This window comes from Rhinoderma darwinii, chromosome 13 (genome assembly GCF_050947455.1).
Source record: "Rhinoderma darwinii isolate aRhiDar2 chromosome 13, aRhiDar2.hap1, whole genome shotgun sequence".
NCBI lineage: Eukaryota > Metazoa > Chordata > Amphibia > Anura > Rhinodermatidae > Rhinoderma > Rhinoderma darwinii.
Window position 1 is genome coordinate 27884446 of NC_134699.1, and position 16370 is coordinate 27900815.

Here is a 16370-nt window from a genome sequence, read left to right on the forward strand (position 1 = left end):
CTTGGTGTGCCAGCATATGCTGTGTCATATGTTTGAGATATTCTGTACCAGAACCACTACTTCAATGGAAGAATACCTCCATAATACAGTGTCCATTGGAACATGGCAAAAGAACCTCTGTATGAAATCGGAGGCATAGGAGGTACAAGTAGGGCCTCATAGAACCTTTGGACGTCATATTACAGCTCCATAAAACCCAGAGGTTGTACGGAGTACTAATATGACCGTGTGTTTGAGGCCTAATGCTGCATACATTTATAGGCAGACAGAGCAATATTAGAAGAAGAGATTTTCTCGGTGTCTTGTAAATAAGAGGTCATGTACGGTGATGGTGGTTTCTGGGATTGCTCCGTTCTGATGTGATGGTTGCTCACCTGTCTCCTTGTAAGTTTGTTTAGATGGCCACATGACAGAACACAAGCTGGTGAGCACCAAGCTTCCCAAGCGTTTGTTAGGCTTCTCATTGCTGTTATAGCAATCTAGGGAATCTGGAGTCAGGACAAACCAGTATTTCTTCAGTCTGGACCAGGGCCGTCTGGCTTCGCCACTAACTTCGCGCTGCAACCACCCTGAGACAAAGAAGAGCGAAAACTGAATTAGAGTTGGTGGACACACGTATTGTCCTGCAAACGCCACAACTAATAGGCATCAATTCATATCTTATCTGCCAAAGATCTGCTGTGTGTGTATGTGTATAGAACAAATAATATCTATTGCAGGTAAGGGTGGTCTTACACGGCCCGGGTAAACGAGTGCCGATAACGAGACAGCTTGTTGATCGGCACTAGTTTGCTCCTTTCACAAGGAGCTATGATCAGTAATATATGGTGACGAGCACTTGGTACTCCGATCGCTCGTCCCCATACATTATCATCATGTCGGCAGCACGTTTCCCTGTTTACACATGGAGATGTGCCGACAACGATAATATTTTCGGCATTTAAAACGATACAATCAGCCAAAGAGCGTTTGCTCGTTCATCGACTTTACACAGGGCAATTATTGGGACAGGCGTTCTGTGAAATTTCGTTTTTCCGATAATTGGCCAGTTTAAAAGGGTTTTCTGCCCAGTAAACAAGCGCCGATCAACAATACAGCATGTTGCTCAGCGCTTGTTTGCGCTATTTTGCATCTCGTCAGCAGCACATCCCTTGTTTACACAAGGAGATGTGCTGCCGACAAGCGACCATTTTTTGGGTCACATAAAAGACCATACATACAAAAACGTGCACAAAACAGAAGATCAGCACCAACAGACACGGTATGTAAATGGTAATGACTGAAGCAGAAAAGACTTTAATTTTAAAGCTGTACTTGTGCAGTAGCTTTACGTTCTTGCAGCATGGCTGCTGTACATGAAGCGGATCGATCACAATGAGTTTGCTGTCCTATCTGTGGGTGAAGCCAAGCGACAGAGTTCTGTAGAATAAGAATCAGTATAACTTGTAAATTAGTGAGTCTTGCTCACTCTGGGCTGAGGAGTCCACAAGGCAGTCTCATTCAATGATTGACAGCCTTCATTAAAACGTCCGTTTTTGTTTCTTTTTGCGATTGCGAAATTGTGGGTGCATGAAACAGCATGTGCACGTGTGATTTCATATGTCCCCATCGGTTAACATTAGCAGTAATAATGTGAGATCTACCGCAATCACAAAGTGTGATTACCTTAATGTCTTAGATCGCCATGGAGTCCTGGGACGAAGGTCAAATGTCAATGAGGCCACATAGACATTAGTCACCAGATCCTCTCTAAACCAGTGGAAATGCTGACAAAAATCTAATAGCCACTGCCAGTTTAACTCTTTTCGGTATCAGAGGTACAACATGAAGAAGACAAATTGCATCTCAGGCTCTGTTCACATCTGCATAGTATTTCTGTTTTCCTGTTCCTTCATAGGAACAGAAAAACAAAAATAACGGCAGTGTCGGATCGGTTACATGAGGGACACCAATGGTGCTGCACGCACGTAATTGACTTTAATGGTTTCCATCGGGTTTCTGTCATGGTGTCCGACATTTTTGACAATCTACAATGGACGCTCCGAACAGAGCCTCCAACGCACATGTGAACAAAACCTTAGAGCTCTTTTTTTTTTTTTTTTTTTTTTTAACATGAGAAGTCAATATATTTACAATGTGCACAATGAACATATAACTGCAACCATTTCTATAATAAGCAATGACTAAGTCTGGCAACCTCCGGTAACAGGCTTAATATCAGTTTTATAATTTTGCTATCACTAATCTTGGCTACAGGCCGATCCTCCCACAGCTTCATTTTACTTAACGGTTATCAAGACGTCTCGAACTCCCACAATACCTTCACATGTGAGATATTTCTGCCTATTTAAGCGATACTTGACAAGAAAGAAGACGAAAAAAAATACACACACACACAATTGGCATTGGAAGGATTACTTTTAAGCTACAAGTGAGTATCTCTTTACCTTTCACAATGACATCCTGGTCGTCCTTGCACATAACCTTGCTGCTCGGTGTTATCAGGCTGTGTTTTTCCTCAGAGACATGTAACGGCCTGAAATAAGTAAAGACAGGACAGGTTTTCTTAGCCACCCACACTTGTTATATAGAATATGATAGCAGAGGCTTCTAGGCCACCTACTCTGCTCTTCTCCTATAGCACACCAGTCATGATTTATAGCCCAGAATAAATGATAAATAGAAGATAGGATCTTTTATCACAAGTTCTAAGTCCACATAATATATTATCTCCTATAATCGATTTATTAATTCTGTAGAATCTAAACATCTTTTCTAAGGACTCTTCACTGTGCTGTTCCTCTTATTAGTCCTCCTGGAAATGTATGAATAAATTGAAAACTGGGTGTTATCATTCCCCTTTGGGTGTGTCCCTACCCACACTGCACTGTCCAATCAGTGCCTACCGTGTCAGACTGTGTATGGGTACACAAGAGGAAATGTTAACTTATATGCATTCATACATTACTACGAGGAATAAACAGAGGAACTGAAAATCTCCCTAGTTAAAGGGGTATTCCCATTTGAGACATTTATGGCTTATCCATGGGATATACCATAAATCTTTGATCATTGCGGAACCATACCTCATCCAAGGATGGGTGTCACCTGCTCCCAGTCCCGCCTTGTGAGTGCCCACCGCATCCAGGCAAATAATTAATGGCGAGATGGCCACGCATGTGCACGGCTCCCTCTATTGATTCCTATGGGAGTTACTGAACCATCGACCCCTGTTCCAGGAAAAGGTGCAGATCCCATCTATTAGACATTTTGGGCAGATCACGTTCATATGCCATAAAGGTCTTAGATGGGAATACCCCTTTAAATGGTCATTCTATAGTGGGAAATGTATCACTACACTGTGGCTGGACATCCAGAATTTAGCCATTATTGCGGTCACCCAGTGTCTTATGACTGCAATACCAGGACATCCCACCGTTATACTGAAGCGATCTTTAATCAGCCAGAGGTCCTGGTACTGCAGCTGTAATACAAGTAACAGGCCACAGGATTTTTAACAACTTGTCAAAAGGAGGAATCAGTATTTACTCATGATTATTTTTTTATGGACTCAGTCTTATATTAAAACAATGTTATGATTGTCTTGACGGAAAGCATGAAACCCAGTCAAGTGCTCCCAGCAGTACCTAATTGTATCATGTATTGGACAGTATTGATATAGCCTATGTCTAGGAGAAAGGTGAAGATCTTCTTTAGTGAACTGATACATTTAAAGGGGTTGTCCGGGCTTAGAGATCCATGGCCGCTTTCCTCCAGAAACAGTGTCACATCGGTCCATGGGTTGTGTCTGGTATTGCAGGTCGACTCCCTTTAAGAGAATAGGGCTGAGCTGTAACGCCACACACAACCAGTGTAGAGGTGTGGCGCTGTTTTTGAAAAAATAACAGCCATGTTTTTCTAATCCTCAACAACCCCTTTTATATTATCACATGTGGCACAATGTGGGTCTCATGGGTCCTCATCTAGGCAACGTGGCCGTGTACAGCGGAGGACTGGTCATATAGATATTCTGCAGAATGAAGCGGGATGTTATTGAAAAGCTCATTTATTTTATGAATTAAGAGGAACGCTCATCCAGGTTTCTTATTACAGAAAAACAGACTTCTTCAAATACTGAAACTGACCCACAAAATGAGGAACTATACATAGGCAAGATCATTGAGCGACACTCAAAGTGAAAAAAAAAGTGCAACGATAGAGACAGAAAAAAAACACTATAATCAGATGCAGTGTTCAGTACATTTATTTTTTCTGTGATGAGGAGGTGGCACCAGAGGTTTAACGTGCCATATGTGGCTCTCCGTCCTCTTTCCAGAGGGTCCTTGCCTGTCGGCACAGGCCATTGCTTACCAATGAGAAGCAGCGGGAACTCATATGTGGATATTTAAGCTAAAGATAAAGACATTGTTTTGGTCGCTGGTTAACACCTGGTACCAACAATGAACATTCTCAACATTTATTTGGCTGTCCCTTTCCATAGGGATTAACGTAATACACAGCCATTATATAGGATATAAAACAAATATGGCCTTTTCTCCACCTAACGTGCTTCACAGAAGGCGGATTTGCTTAACAATCACTGTGATTCAGTCAAAATAATGAACAAATCAGAAGTCCTGGTCCTTGGAGGAATACCAGGATAGTTGATAAAGTCTCATGCCGGAGGCCTAAACTCATACCACATGATTATGCCTCTAAAAGTGCCATGGGAAATCTTTGCCCAGCAGCTCCCGAGATGTTGCAATCCCTGCAGGAAGGAATGCTGGGACGCGCCAGTGCACTGGGTTTAATTTAACCACCTGAAGGAAGGGAGGGAAACCACATAAGCTATGGCCCTGGGCCAATGCCTTCACCCAGACAGTCAGATCAAGGGCACAGGAGATGGGGCGGTAATGCAGGCTGAATGTGTGAAGACGAGGATGAGGAGGGGGAGGCTTAATCACAGGGAAAGAGAGAATGATGTGTGTAATGATGGTGCGGAGTCAGAAAAAAAAAAAAAAGTAAAAATAGAGGAGCGGGAGTGCAAGATGAGACACTGATATAGATGTGAGAGAACATTAATAGAAGAGTGAAGGAGAAAAGGAGAACTATGATGAGAGCGGAATGATACAAGACATACGGACGAGTTAGGTAGACAGATTCTACTATATGTCGGTAGCAGAGGTAGTATGTTGTACATGGGTTTCATTTAAAAAATAATGTGAGTTGTTGTAGCACAATGTCCCTCCATCTGTATTATTTAAAGGGGTTTAATGCCTAGATTTATAACAATCTGATTACATTGGCAGCCTGAGATGGTGAATGACATGGTTTGACTGCTGTCCGCACACTTCACCCCATCTCTGTTCTCAGCACAGTGCAATTCACAGTCTTCCTAATGGGGTTTCAAGTAGCCTGACCCTACCAACCAGTCAGTCTCAGGAGGATTTGCAAGTGTCTGCCTTCTTTTTAGAAATAGTGCCATTCGTGTCCAAGGTCTACGTCTGGTATTGCAGCTCTGGGGATGAGCTGTAATACCAAACATAGCCTATGGACAAGAGTGGTTCTGTTTCTGGGGGGGGGGGGGGGGGAGCCCCTTTCATATAACCCTGGACATCCTCTTTAAGGGTTAGGTTACTAGACCAACACATTAAGCCACACTTATCAAAGCCGTCTTGGTTGCCCACAGCAAGTAATCAGAGCTCAGCTGTGATTGGTTGTAGTTAGGCAGTTTTTATAAAAATAGGCTCACTTATTAGCCAATGGGATAAATGTAAGCCTCACAGGACTGTCAATTATGAGAAGTGTGGTGATCTTGTCAGAAGCAATGAACAGGTTAATTGTATGACTGTAAATGAGGTAAATGAACAGGAGGTCACAGCTTCAGTGTTAGACAGGAGCTACATTGGGATAATGGCGGCATCACTGCTATACCACATGAGGCGTTGCTGCCATATTGGTGGAAAGACTGACTTTTTATGGACATGTACTTTTTATGGACATGTACAACATATGGGCCATATCGGCATGCAAGGTTTTAAAGCGTTGGCACATGTAGGTGTCTAGCTCTAGTGTTAAGGTGGCATAAGGAGAAGCATAACCCAGTAGAAGTGAGTAGATAACCAGGCATCCCCCACACATGCATCTTTTTCGTATATTTTGTTGACTAGATAGATAGACCGTTTAAAGGAATAGTCCAGCATTTTTCACCTATACACTGGATAAGTTAAAAAAACGCTAGATCGTTGAGGGTTGGACTACTCGGACCCCCACCGATCGCCAAAACAGGGTGCCTTGGTTCCCTCCAGCTGCAAGACCACTGCTAGGATGAGTTTGAATGGAGTGGCGGCAGGGTTTCTGCATTTCTGCTCCATTCAAAGTCTATGGGGCAGACGGAAACAGCCAAGCGCTGTACTCCACTGTTTCAGTCAGCCCCATAGACTCTGAATTGAACGGCAACATGCATGCCTGGCCTCCACTCCGGTCAAACGCCCTCTAGCCGCTACCTTGCAGCTGGGTTAACTCATTTTGGCGATCAGTGGGGGGTCCGAGAGGTCGGTCTCAGACTGATCTAGCATTTATCACTATCCAGTGGATAGGTGAAAAATGCTGGTGGCTGAAACAGGGACTGATGTGAATGGTGGTGACAATCTCTGTACAGCTCTGTGGAATATGTTGGGTAATATAAGCAATGGGAAATAAATAATAATCATATGCCAAGAACACCTGATAAATCTACGATCCTTTAAAAACTATCACAGATACTAAGTTTTGGTGGAGATTCCATGAATATTCTTTAACCTATCAAGTTGGAAATTTTGCGCTATTCACACCTCAGCACAGACATCTTGTAAAACCGTTCTGAAATGAAATCATTTTAAGCTTCCCAGGTAATCGTACTGTTTGGCCGAGACAAGCTGTCTACTAAAGGATATCGCCATTTCCTGCTGCATGCCAAGAGAACAAACTTTTAATAAGAAATGAAGCCGTATGTAATCCTTCCAGATTCCCAGACTCCTTTGCTGCTGAGCTGGTGGGAAAGTATCGAGCCAGTCTAATCAGAGCGAGACCTCGGGCCTAAAAATAAACTTGTTTACGTAAATCCTGCGGCCAAGGAATTTGGGAAATGGTCCGAAAAAGTATGAGGGAGGGAGGGCTACAGAGAAAAAGTCAGGAAAAGAAAAAGTAACAATGCATGAGGACACCGTTAACTTCAAGGAGCATCAATATACAGAAATATTACTGCTGAATGATTCAATGCATTTTCTTGTAAGTAATAGAATTAGGGAAAAATACAGAAGAAAAGAAATCGAAAGCTACGGCTTACAAGAAGAGAACAGAGGAAGAGGCATGCGGGGGAGGGGAACCTGGCAGGGCCTGCGCTCAGTATTAACCTTGCTGTCATTCTCTCCAGATGGATGTGTATCTTCCATTCACATACTGGGACAGTGCTGAGCCCAGCTGGGCTGGATCTGTAATGTATCAGGGGACTCTTTATCGTGCACACAAGAACAGTAAATCCAGAGGTGAAGTCTTAATACAAACAGCAAAAAGTCCTCCCACGGTTATTGCCTCATGACAAAACCAATGGCCACTACAAAAAGAAGTTTTCTCGAGGAAACGAGACCGTGTCATGAGCATATTTATAGCACCAACATATTCCATAGCGCTGCATATTCTGTAATCCCTCACATCAGTCTAATCTCCCTACCGTGCCCACACTAGGGCCAATGGAAGTCAAAAACCCTCAGAGTTTGGAGTGTAAAACTAAACCCATGTGACCACAATGTAACAATGTAAATACCGTAGAAAATAAGCCATAGAAATAATAAAGTCAAAATAACAACCCCTCTGTGTACAGTATCTGTATTCTGCAATGTTTCTTTATTTAAACACTGCCCCCAAGAGAAGTTCACATCTGCATCAGGGCTTCTTCTTGTTCTGCCCCGTCAGAGGAGGGGAAAACCGGAAGAGACGGTTCCGTTCCATCACGGACACCACCAGCGGCCAACAGAATCCATTGACTTTAATAGGTTCTGTCAGTTTCACCGGAAACAATAGCGCAGCATTCCGTGCTATTGTTTCCGGTTATCTCGGCTGGATCTGCGATGGAGGCTCCAACGCAGATGTGAACAAGGCCTAAAACAAAAAGGCAGAAAAAAAAAAAAAGCTGATAAAAGCAAAGATTTGTGACATATATGTATAGACTTGCTGTGTATCTTTAGGGTTTATTAACACGGTGCAGTTTTTAAGACACAACAAGGAGTGGATCATAAAAAGAGGGGAAGTATGCAGGAAACCCTGGTTGTGGCTTCAAAAACTGCATCAAAACTGCACTGTGTGAATATATATCCTTCCTAAAACAAATTCAATAGCGGTGAGCTCAACAGTTCTGTCCCGGACTCCTCACGTAAACATGCATGCCTGGACTGGCCATATGTACATGTTTAATTTAATAGAAAGATGGAGATAATCAGCTGACAGACACATTCAGTGCCGCTTGTCTCCAGAGGAAACAACGGATTGGACAGATTAAAATAAAACCCGTTCGATCCATCTTTCTGCTAACAAGAGAGGTCGGGGGACTGTTGGATTGTGCTGATCATTGAAATCATAGGATCTGCTGAGAAAATCTTATGGATGACCATCTATGTAGAGGCATTATTGAAGCAGGTTGACAGAAACCTCTTGGACTGGATGGAAGTGAAGTTACATAACTTGTAGTATTGTGGTAACTAAATGCGTCTTGTACACGGTGTGATACCAAGATGACGTTTTGTAGAGGACGTGAAGATGGCGTCCAGAGAATGCACAATACCATTGCCATGTTGTGCAGTTATCAATTCCCATCATGCCCTATACCGATATATTATCAACACTTGTCACGTGGCGAGCTTGTGCGTTTACGGTCCAAAGAATCCATTCTAAACATTTAATGCTTTCATGAATATTTTCTTCTGTTTTAAATGTCTACAATCCCTCAACGTGACTAAATATTTCAATATCACAGAACCACAGACATTTATTGGACGCCAAGCGTTTCCTATTACATAATTCCAGTCTTGTGTTTTATATTACGCGAGGCACGCAATGATTGTATAACGTTATTTACAGCTGAAATAAGGACTGCATATTGCCCAACATTTCATTCATTCTTCTGTCTGTGATCCTACCTTTCGACGCCATTGGATGCACGGACAGGCTGGGTAACGCCGACATCTGGGGACCCCTAAGAAAAGATGGAATACAATTAAGAGGAGTCAATTTGTGGCAGAGCTTGTTACATAAGGATGAAAACAGTCATAAATATCAGAAATGTTCACAACCTGACATGACCGTGACGTGGTCAGATTCCTGAAATAAACCTTCTGATGTCATACACATGGAAAACAAAGTAAAGAACCTGTTCTTCTTGACCTGTATTCATGCTTCAGGGTTTGTCTCAGTCAGTGACAAGTCAAATACAAAAACTCATCAGCTGTCAACATGTGGACAATATTTTCTAAATACATTTTGTTGATCTAAATATGTTAAAAGGATTGTCCGGAATTGGAGACATTTTACCTAAAAACAGCGCCACTCCTGTACATTGACAGAGTCTGGTATTGCAGCTCACTACAATTCAAGTGAATCTGGATTCGCTGCATTTTCTGGACAACCCCTTTAAGGCACTCTTAACAGAGCGGGTGTATTATGTTTGGGACCACCCCTATCAGCCAAAGTTGAGAGCTGCTAAAAGGAGTGGATGTCACTGTGGAGGACCTGGTGCCGCTGTGTGTGGATTTCAATGAGTGCCATGTAATAATTATTTTGCAGGGGAAATGAGGACACGCCAGCAGCTTGACCCACAGATAACAGCTGGTAAGACCTCTGCTATCAGTTAGTTATTGGGGGTCCCTTCTAAAACAAAAAGGGGGTTTCCAAGCAAGGCCACCACTTCAACAACGCGACAGAAGAGGAAATCTCCAAGACCTACATCCACTGACAATTTTTGGATTATATGGGGGGGGGGGGGGGTTTGCAGTTTAAATACAGTTTGTTTTGTCTACATACAGTTGATTGTGCGGTTTGAACCTTCATTTGATGCTTGTGCTAACAAAGGTCTATGGTCGTCTGTATGTACAGTATGCCCAAATAAAAAACCACTGGTGAAGGATGTTCAAAGGCTTTTTTAGGTCTCCAGTGACTTCTTTCTATAAGCACATGTAGATCTTTGTTCCAGTATTTTGTAGGTCAAAATATATAAAAGGCAATAAAAAAACAAACAAAAAAAAAACAAAAACACAAAAACAATGTATTCTTCAATTTCTTCCCTGTTGCTTTTATAGCACTAACATATTCCGTAATGCTGTACACAGTTTTGAATCATTCACACCACATCAATCTTCCACACTTGAGGCCAGTGCCAGACTATCAAAAAAGTCAGACTATTATAAGCAAACTAAATTGCCCAAGCGTTTTGCTGTGTCAGGGGTGTGGCACAGGGCATGTGCCTAGCTATACCTCTGTGCTGAGTGTCTCTGATGCTGCCAATATTTAAGTGGTGAGGCTTGGGGGCAGGGCAGCCTTTTAGGGTTCATGTGGTCCATATTCTGTGAAACAAGGGCGCTAAATGGCCATTCTGGTGTGGCCTGAGGATTTAGATATAGGGCTAGGGCATGCCCGGGAAAAATGCCTAACTACAACTGGTCCCAGCCACAGAAGTATGCTGACCTGCGGACCACGACAACCAGGATGAAGTATAAATCTAGTGCTGGACTATCAAGTAATTCCATGCTAATTCAGCATTGGGATAAGAGCAGCATTGGGATAAGATATAGCAAAGAAGTTCCAGCATCCAAACCCATGGCAGTAAAAGTTCAAGATTTGTGGGCAAAGCATAAAAACGAAATAGTCAGGACAGCACTTGCTTATGCGTTTTAGACCCAAAATGCCATAGTAAAAGCATCAAATATGATATGATGCATTGAATGAGCACTAGAGGTGGCCATACACATTAGATAAATGTCGGTCAAACGCTCAGATTTTGGCGGGATCGGCAGACAACGTAAACATTTTATGGGCATGGTGAATTTTGCAGAAACTTTTTCCCCTCTCCTGACTGAAATAAACATGCAAGCACAGAAGGAGTTGGCAGGAGTAGCATCTTAAGTGTTCGGCCACCTCTAGTTTTAGATGAAAAAAGGGATCTGCCTATAATTTTTACATGTGACTAGGCGCTTGCCGTGAGCTAAAGCAGTGGTCTGTAACTAGTGGATTTCCAGCTGTTTGGAAACCATTACTCACAGAATGACATATGATTGTAGTTTTATCAATAGGGCTCATGGCAGATATAGATAATCCAGATTTTTGAGCGTTATCTGTATTTTGCTATGGGGCCCTTTCTCAACAACGTAAACCCTTCAAAGTTATAAGAGATAATTCACCATGTAGCACATACTGGTATTGGATTTTCAGTAGATGTTCAAGTGTGTACAAAATCTTATTTACTTGGCACTTTATCCATTTGATCCAGAGATATTGAATACCCAATTCTTCCATCTATGGATGGATCAAGTAAATAACAATACCCTGCATCTATGTACCAGTGATGTCACTGAGGTTCATGCAGTATATACTGTATATTAAATACATATAAAGCAACACTCTTAAGAGTACTGCCGACTACTGGCTTTTATATGGAGTATAAAAGAGTATCCGGCACACCAATTTTGAAACAAAAAGGTATTTTTTTATTTCGTTTTTAATGCCAGCGGCAGAGTGCGACATTTCGGTCTAAGCGACCTTCATCAGGCCCTGAGCCGTGCTGGAAAACTGCATAGACGAGCGCTTGTGGTGCCGATACAGCGGCCGGCCGCTATCAGCACCACAAGCGCTCGTCTCTGCAGTTTTCCAGCACAGCTCAGTGCCTGATGAAGGTTGCTTAGACCGAAACGTTGCACTCTGCCACTGGCATTAAAAACAAAATAAAAAATACCTTTTGTTTCAAAATTGGTGTGCCGGATACTCTTTTATACTCCTCTTCGGGTTGGGCCCCTATCCGTGCAAAACCCCATACTTCCACGTATCTGGTGCTGTCTGAACCTATACACAAAAGGCTTTTATATTGAAGCTGTAATATATGCAATTTGCAAGTACCGACTATAATTAAAAGGCGATATATTAAGTGACTAGCAATTACCATTACACCTAATAAAATATGTAAGTAGATACTTAATAGATTACTTGCTGATGGTTATACAGTAATCTAGTAATGAGTGTCTCTGTGGAGACATTTTGTATACTACGGCTGTGTTCACATGCTTTGCTGCGATTTTGTGGATATCGTGCCAAAAACTGTAAACTGACCCCGACCTGTGAACAAAATGTAACACTTCAATAGCGAATGCAGAATATCATTTAAACATTTGGTATGTATGATGAAACAATTGGGGTGCCGCGTACATGTGTGGATGCAGAGACAGACTGATCATAGATATTGGGCCTAGCCTGCACAGCTGGTGACACATATTAGATGGCTTTCAGCTAAGAGAGCCGTCTCCCTCAACCCCTATAAACCTGCACAACCGGCCTGCCCCCATACAAATTAGATTGTTAGTCACACTGTTGGACTAAAACACCAAACGATCCTCCGATGGGCCCAGGTTCTGACACTCATGAATGCCAAAAGGTCCAACAGAAGACAACCCCATTTGAAGCGGACTTTCGGTCTAATCACTAACTTGCTACGAGGGTCTATTTCTTATGGGTTGATTAATAAATAACCTATTAGACCTAATTGATGTCATGTCCTGTGTGCAATTCAACAAAAAAAGATTACAATGCAAATAAAAGTGGACGTCACAGGTTCTGTATAGATGGAGGGCAGGTCCTCAGTCATTTCCTCTGGCGAGCCCAAGAAACCCATGTCCAACAATGATTGGCTGATGCTACTAAAACAGGCGAGTTTGTACAACTTTCATCTAATGTGTAGGTCCAGCTTTGTGTACCTTATATAAAAGAATTGTAAGCTCCACAGCCGACTGATGTGAGTGAAAATATAATTAGGGGAATTTTTAAACGAAGGTCACGGTATCTGTAGTTGCACTTTGAAACTGTTGGAATGCTAAGCTTGCAGTTTATTGCAGTGACCCCAACAGAAGAGAATGGGGATAATTATACAATTTTAATAAGTTATTTATATATATATATATATATATATATATATATATATATATATATATATATATATATATATATTATAGAATAGTAAACTGTAGGAGACATCTCCCACCGTCTATCTTTGACATAATTATAACCCAGATGTGTCATGTATGGCGCCACCTAGAATCTCCTTACCATGTAATATAGAGAGAGTGTGTGGCTCTCTAGTTTCAAGGTGCTGTTATACAAAACACTGCAGACTATTAAGGGTACATTTTTAGATAGGCGCTACAAAAGGAGGAATTACACTGTTCCATACAGAATTATGTTTCACTGAAAGTCCTAGAATGTACAAGGTCTTATTGCCAGATTCTTGGCTGCCTCCACCAGTCTCCTATCCTTATGAAAAGAGCCCACGTTACTCCTAGGTAAACCACACTATTGTCATTGAAACATTACCATAAAATACATAAGACTACAACAAATCAGAACCTCTGTACTAGAGAGCTGCAAAGCCTATTGGGTGCGTTTGAAGTTGTAGTTTGGACACATCTGCAGGGCCATTACTAGATATCCCAAAAAATCCAGTGTGTCCAGTATTATCAGTTGGGTTTATCATTTAATGGTGTCAGAAAATGTCCTATTTGCTAGTCTTCTGTAGATAGGTACAGAACGTTCATCTGATAGAGGGGACTAAAAGGCGTCCACTGAAATCAATGAATGGCCATTGATTTCAGTGAACATTCTGCATTGCTTAATGTACTCTGTAGAGAAAACAATCATTTACCCTACATCTTCCAGCTGTCAGTCAAGTATGTAAAGTGGGTGTCCATACCGGCCAGCGCCGCTGGGGGAATTCTTCAGGGTTTTTTTTTTTCTATAGTAAACTATAAATCGCTGTTAATATAAATGCATTGAGTAGCATGAAAATCTCATCAAAATCGCTTCAGTCAAGTGTATTGCTAGTGATTTTTTTTTTTTCACTGCTACACGCTGGGATTTCAAAGCTATACACTGGTCATTAGAGATTTTGAAGAGATTTTCAAGCTGCTGAATGCATTTCTATGGACCGCCATTTATCACAGCGAATTTTGGTAGTGAGGTAAATAGCCCTAGCCGAATGCATTTTGGACAGCGATTTAGCGCTCACTACAAAACAAAAGTCTAGGTCTAGCCCCAGCCGAAGGGCTCATGCACACGACCGTTGTCATTTTGCGGACCGCAAAACACAGATCGTAGTTGCTTCCGTGTGTTGTCAATTTTTTTTTTTTTTGCAGATACATACACTAGAATGGGTGAGACGGACTGCAAATAAGGATAATAGGACCTGTTCTATAGTTTGTGATATGAACACACAGATCCGCCGCAAAAAATAAATAAAATGGATACGTGCATCATGTGACCATAGAAATGAATGGTTCAGTATGCTATCCACAGAAAAAAAATGGCTAAGACACTGAACAACAGTCGTGTGCAAGAGCCCTTAATCATCAACCAATAAAGAGATTCCTCAATAGCTCCTTAGGAGTACACAAAAAGTATTAAGTTCACAACGCACTGGTAAACCAGAGATTGCCTTTTGCTTGGAGGGTAAAAGAAAGAGGGTGCGCCCTTCAATTTCATTCTCGGCACCCGAATTCATAGCAATGCTAGTTAACTTTATGCCTATTGGTTTGGCTGTGAATTAGTTAACAGTGTATCAATATACTTGAGAACGGTCATAAAGGGAGAGCGCTGGACCATGTAACTTCTTCCAAACCAGGTGGCTTATCACAGTCTGAACACAAGTAAACACAGACACACAACTCAAGAAGGCGATGGGTGAGGGGGAAGTCTGCAAAATGCATCGTCCTTCATCTGCACTTATCAAGACCCACTATGTCCATGCATATTCATGGTGCACAATCACGCTCACATTTTTATATTTTATTACTTTTTCAGAACAAAAATGAGAAAAGGTTTTTGATGCATTAACATCACCCCTCAACAGCGCTGGTTAATGGGGAGGTCGGAGGGAAAATAAGCTTTTGGCCAAACACTTTCTCTCATGCTGCGTATTCACAAAATGCAAAATTTGGTAAAGATTTTGAGTGCATTTTTTATTTTTTTAAGCCATTTGACGTCGTCAACTTCAGTATTGATTCCGTCAAAACGACGAAACCCTTGCACAATGGAGACTAACGGAAACCATTGGCACCGGATTAGTCACCATTGAAATCAATGGTGATGGAAACGGAAACCTATGGTTTCCGTTTGTGTCTGTCAGGGCTCCGTTCCAACAGAAAGCTCAGACGGAATGGAGCCCTAGCGCAGATGTGAACGAAGCCTAACAGATCCTAACCAAAGGACAACAAGTATAAAAAATTGCAACACATTTGCATTGGGTGAGCAAGGCCCTAGGAGAGGGGGATTTCCATTGCACCATTTTATTTTACATTGTTCACAAGACATTTTGCGGTGACTGTGGGGTGTCCAGAGGGGGGGGGACTCTCTTGGGGACCCCCCTTTATGAGTGAAGACCCATTTTGGTGAGCCCGTGCCTTACACGGTCGGCCATTAATTCAACCTCTACAGGGGTAATGTATAGCCAGACACAGCTTCCCCCATAGATAAAAGCTGATCTCCGGGGGTTAGATAAACTGGGCCTGAGGCGTTCAGCTTGCCGTGTCGGCTCCTACTTATAGAGGGTTTGTCTTCATGAGATAACCTCTTTAAGGCCCATTTATATTTAGCCATTATTGTAACAATTCTGGGTGTTTATAGCAATAATTGCTCTAGTAAATGCACAAGAAACTATCACATAAGTATAATTATGAACAATGAATCCATAAAAATAAAAAAAAGTTGTTTCTGTAAGATTATTGAATTGTGACGAATTGTATTCCTAGTATAATTATTCCAAGTGTGTTACAAGTAGAAACATTTTTGGGAGTTCGCGATCACTCATCGGTGGTGTATAAAGAAAATTGTAATGTGTAAAGCTGTGTACACCTTTGAAAACTTTTTTGTTTGTTTTTTTAATAAAAATGTCTATCAGTGTGTTTGGAGCAACTTTCTAATTACTTTTTATTAAAAATTATTTTTACTTTGAGATACAGCAGCTTTGTATTCTGTATACAGAGCAGCTGTATCTTGTACTGAAACCTGTATCCGTCATGTTAGCAGGTCAAGCGTGGATCGAACGGTTACCAATCACATCTAAGTTCATAACTTACATGTGATTGGTA

The 16370-nt window shown here is 41.7% G+C and overlaps 1 protein-coding gene across 4 annotated transcripts in view; it reads right to left on the minus strand.

The window, feature by feature from the left end:
* PLEKHH3 (pleckstrin homology, MyTH4 and FERM domain containing H3) overlaps positions 1-16370 on the minus strand; it is a 68899-nt gene that overhangs the window by 19236 nt on the left and 33293 nt on the right. For all 4 annotated transcript variants that reach the window (XM_075846618.1, XM_075846619.1, XM_075846617.1 and 1 more), the window contains 3 exons: positions 9174-9229; positions 2448-2536; positions 375-569 (listed from right to left, as the gene is read on the minus strand). In XM_075846618.1, coding sequence (XP_075702733.1) covers positions 375-569; positions 2448-2536; positions 9174-9229 — 340 coding nt within the window. The remainder of the gene's footprint in view (positions 1-374; positions 570-2447; positions 2537-9173; positions 9230-16370) is intronic.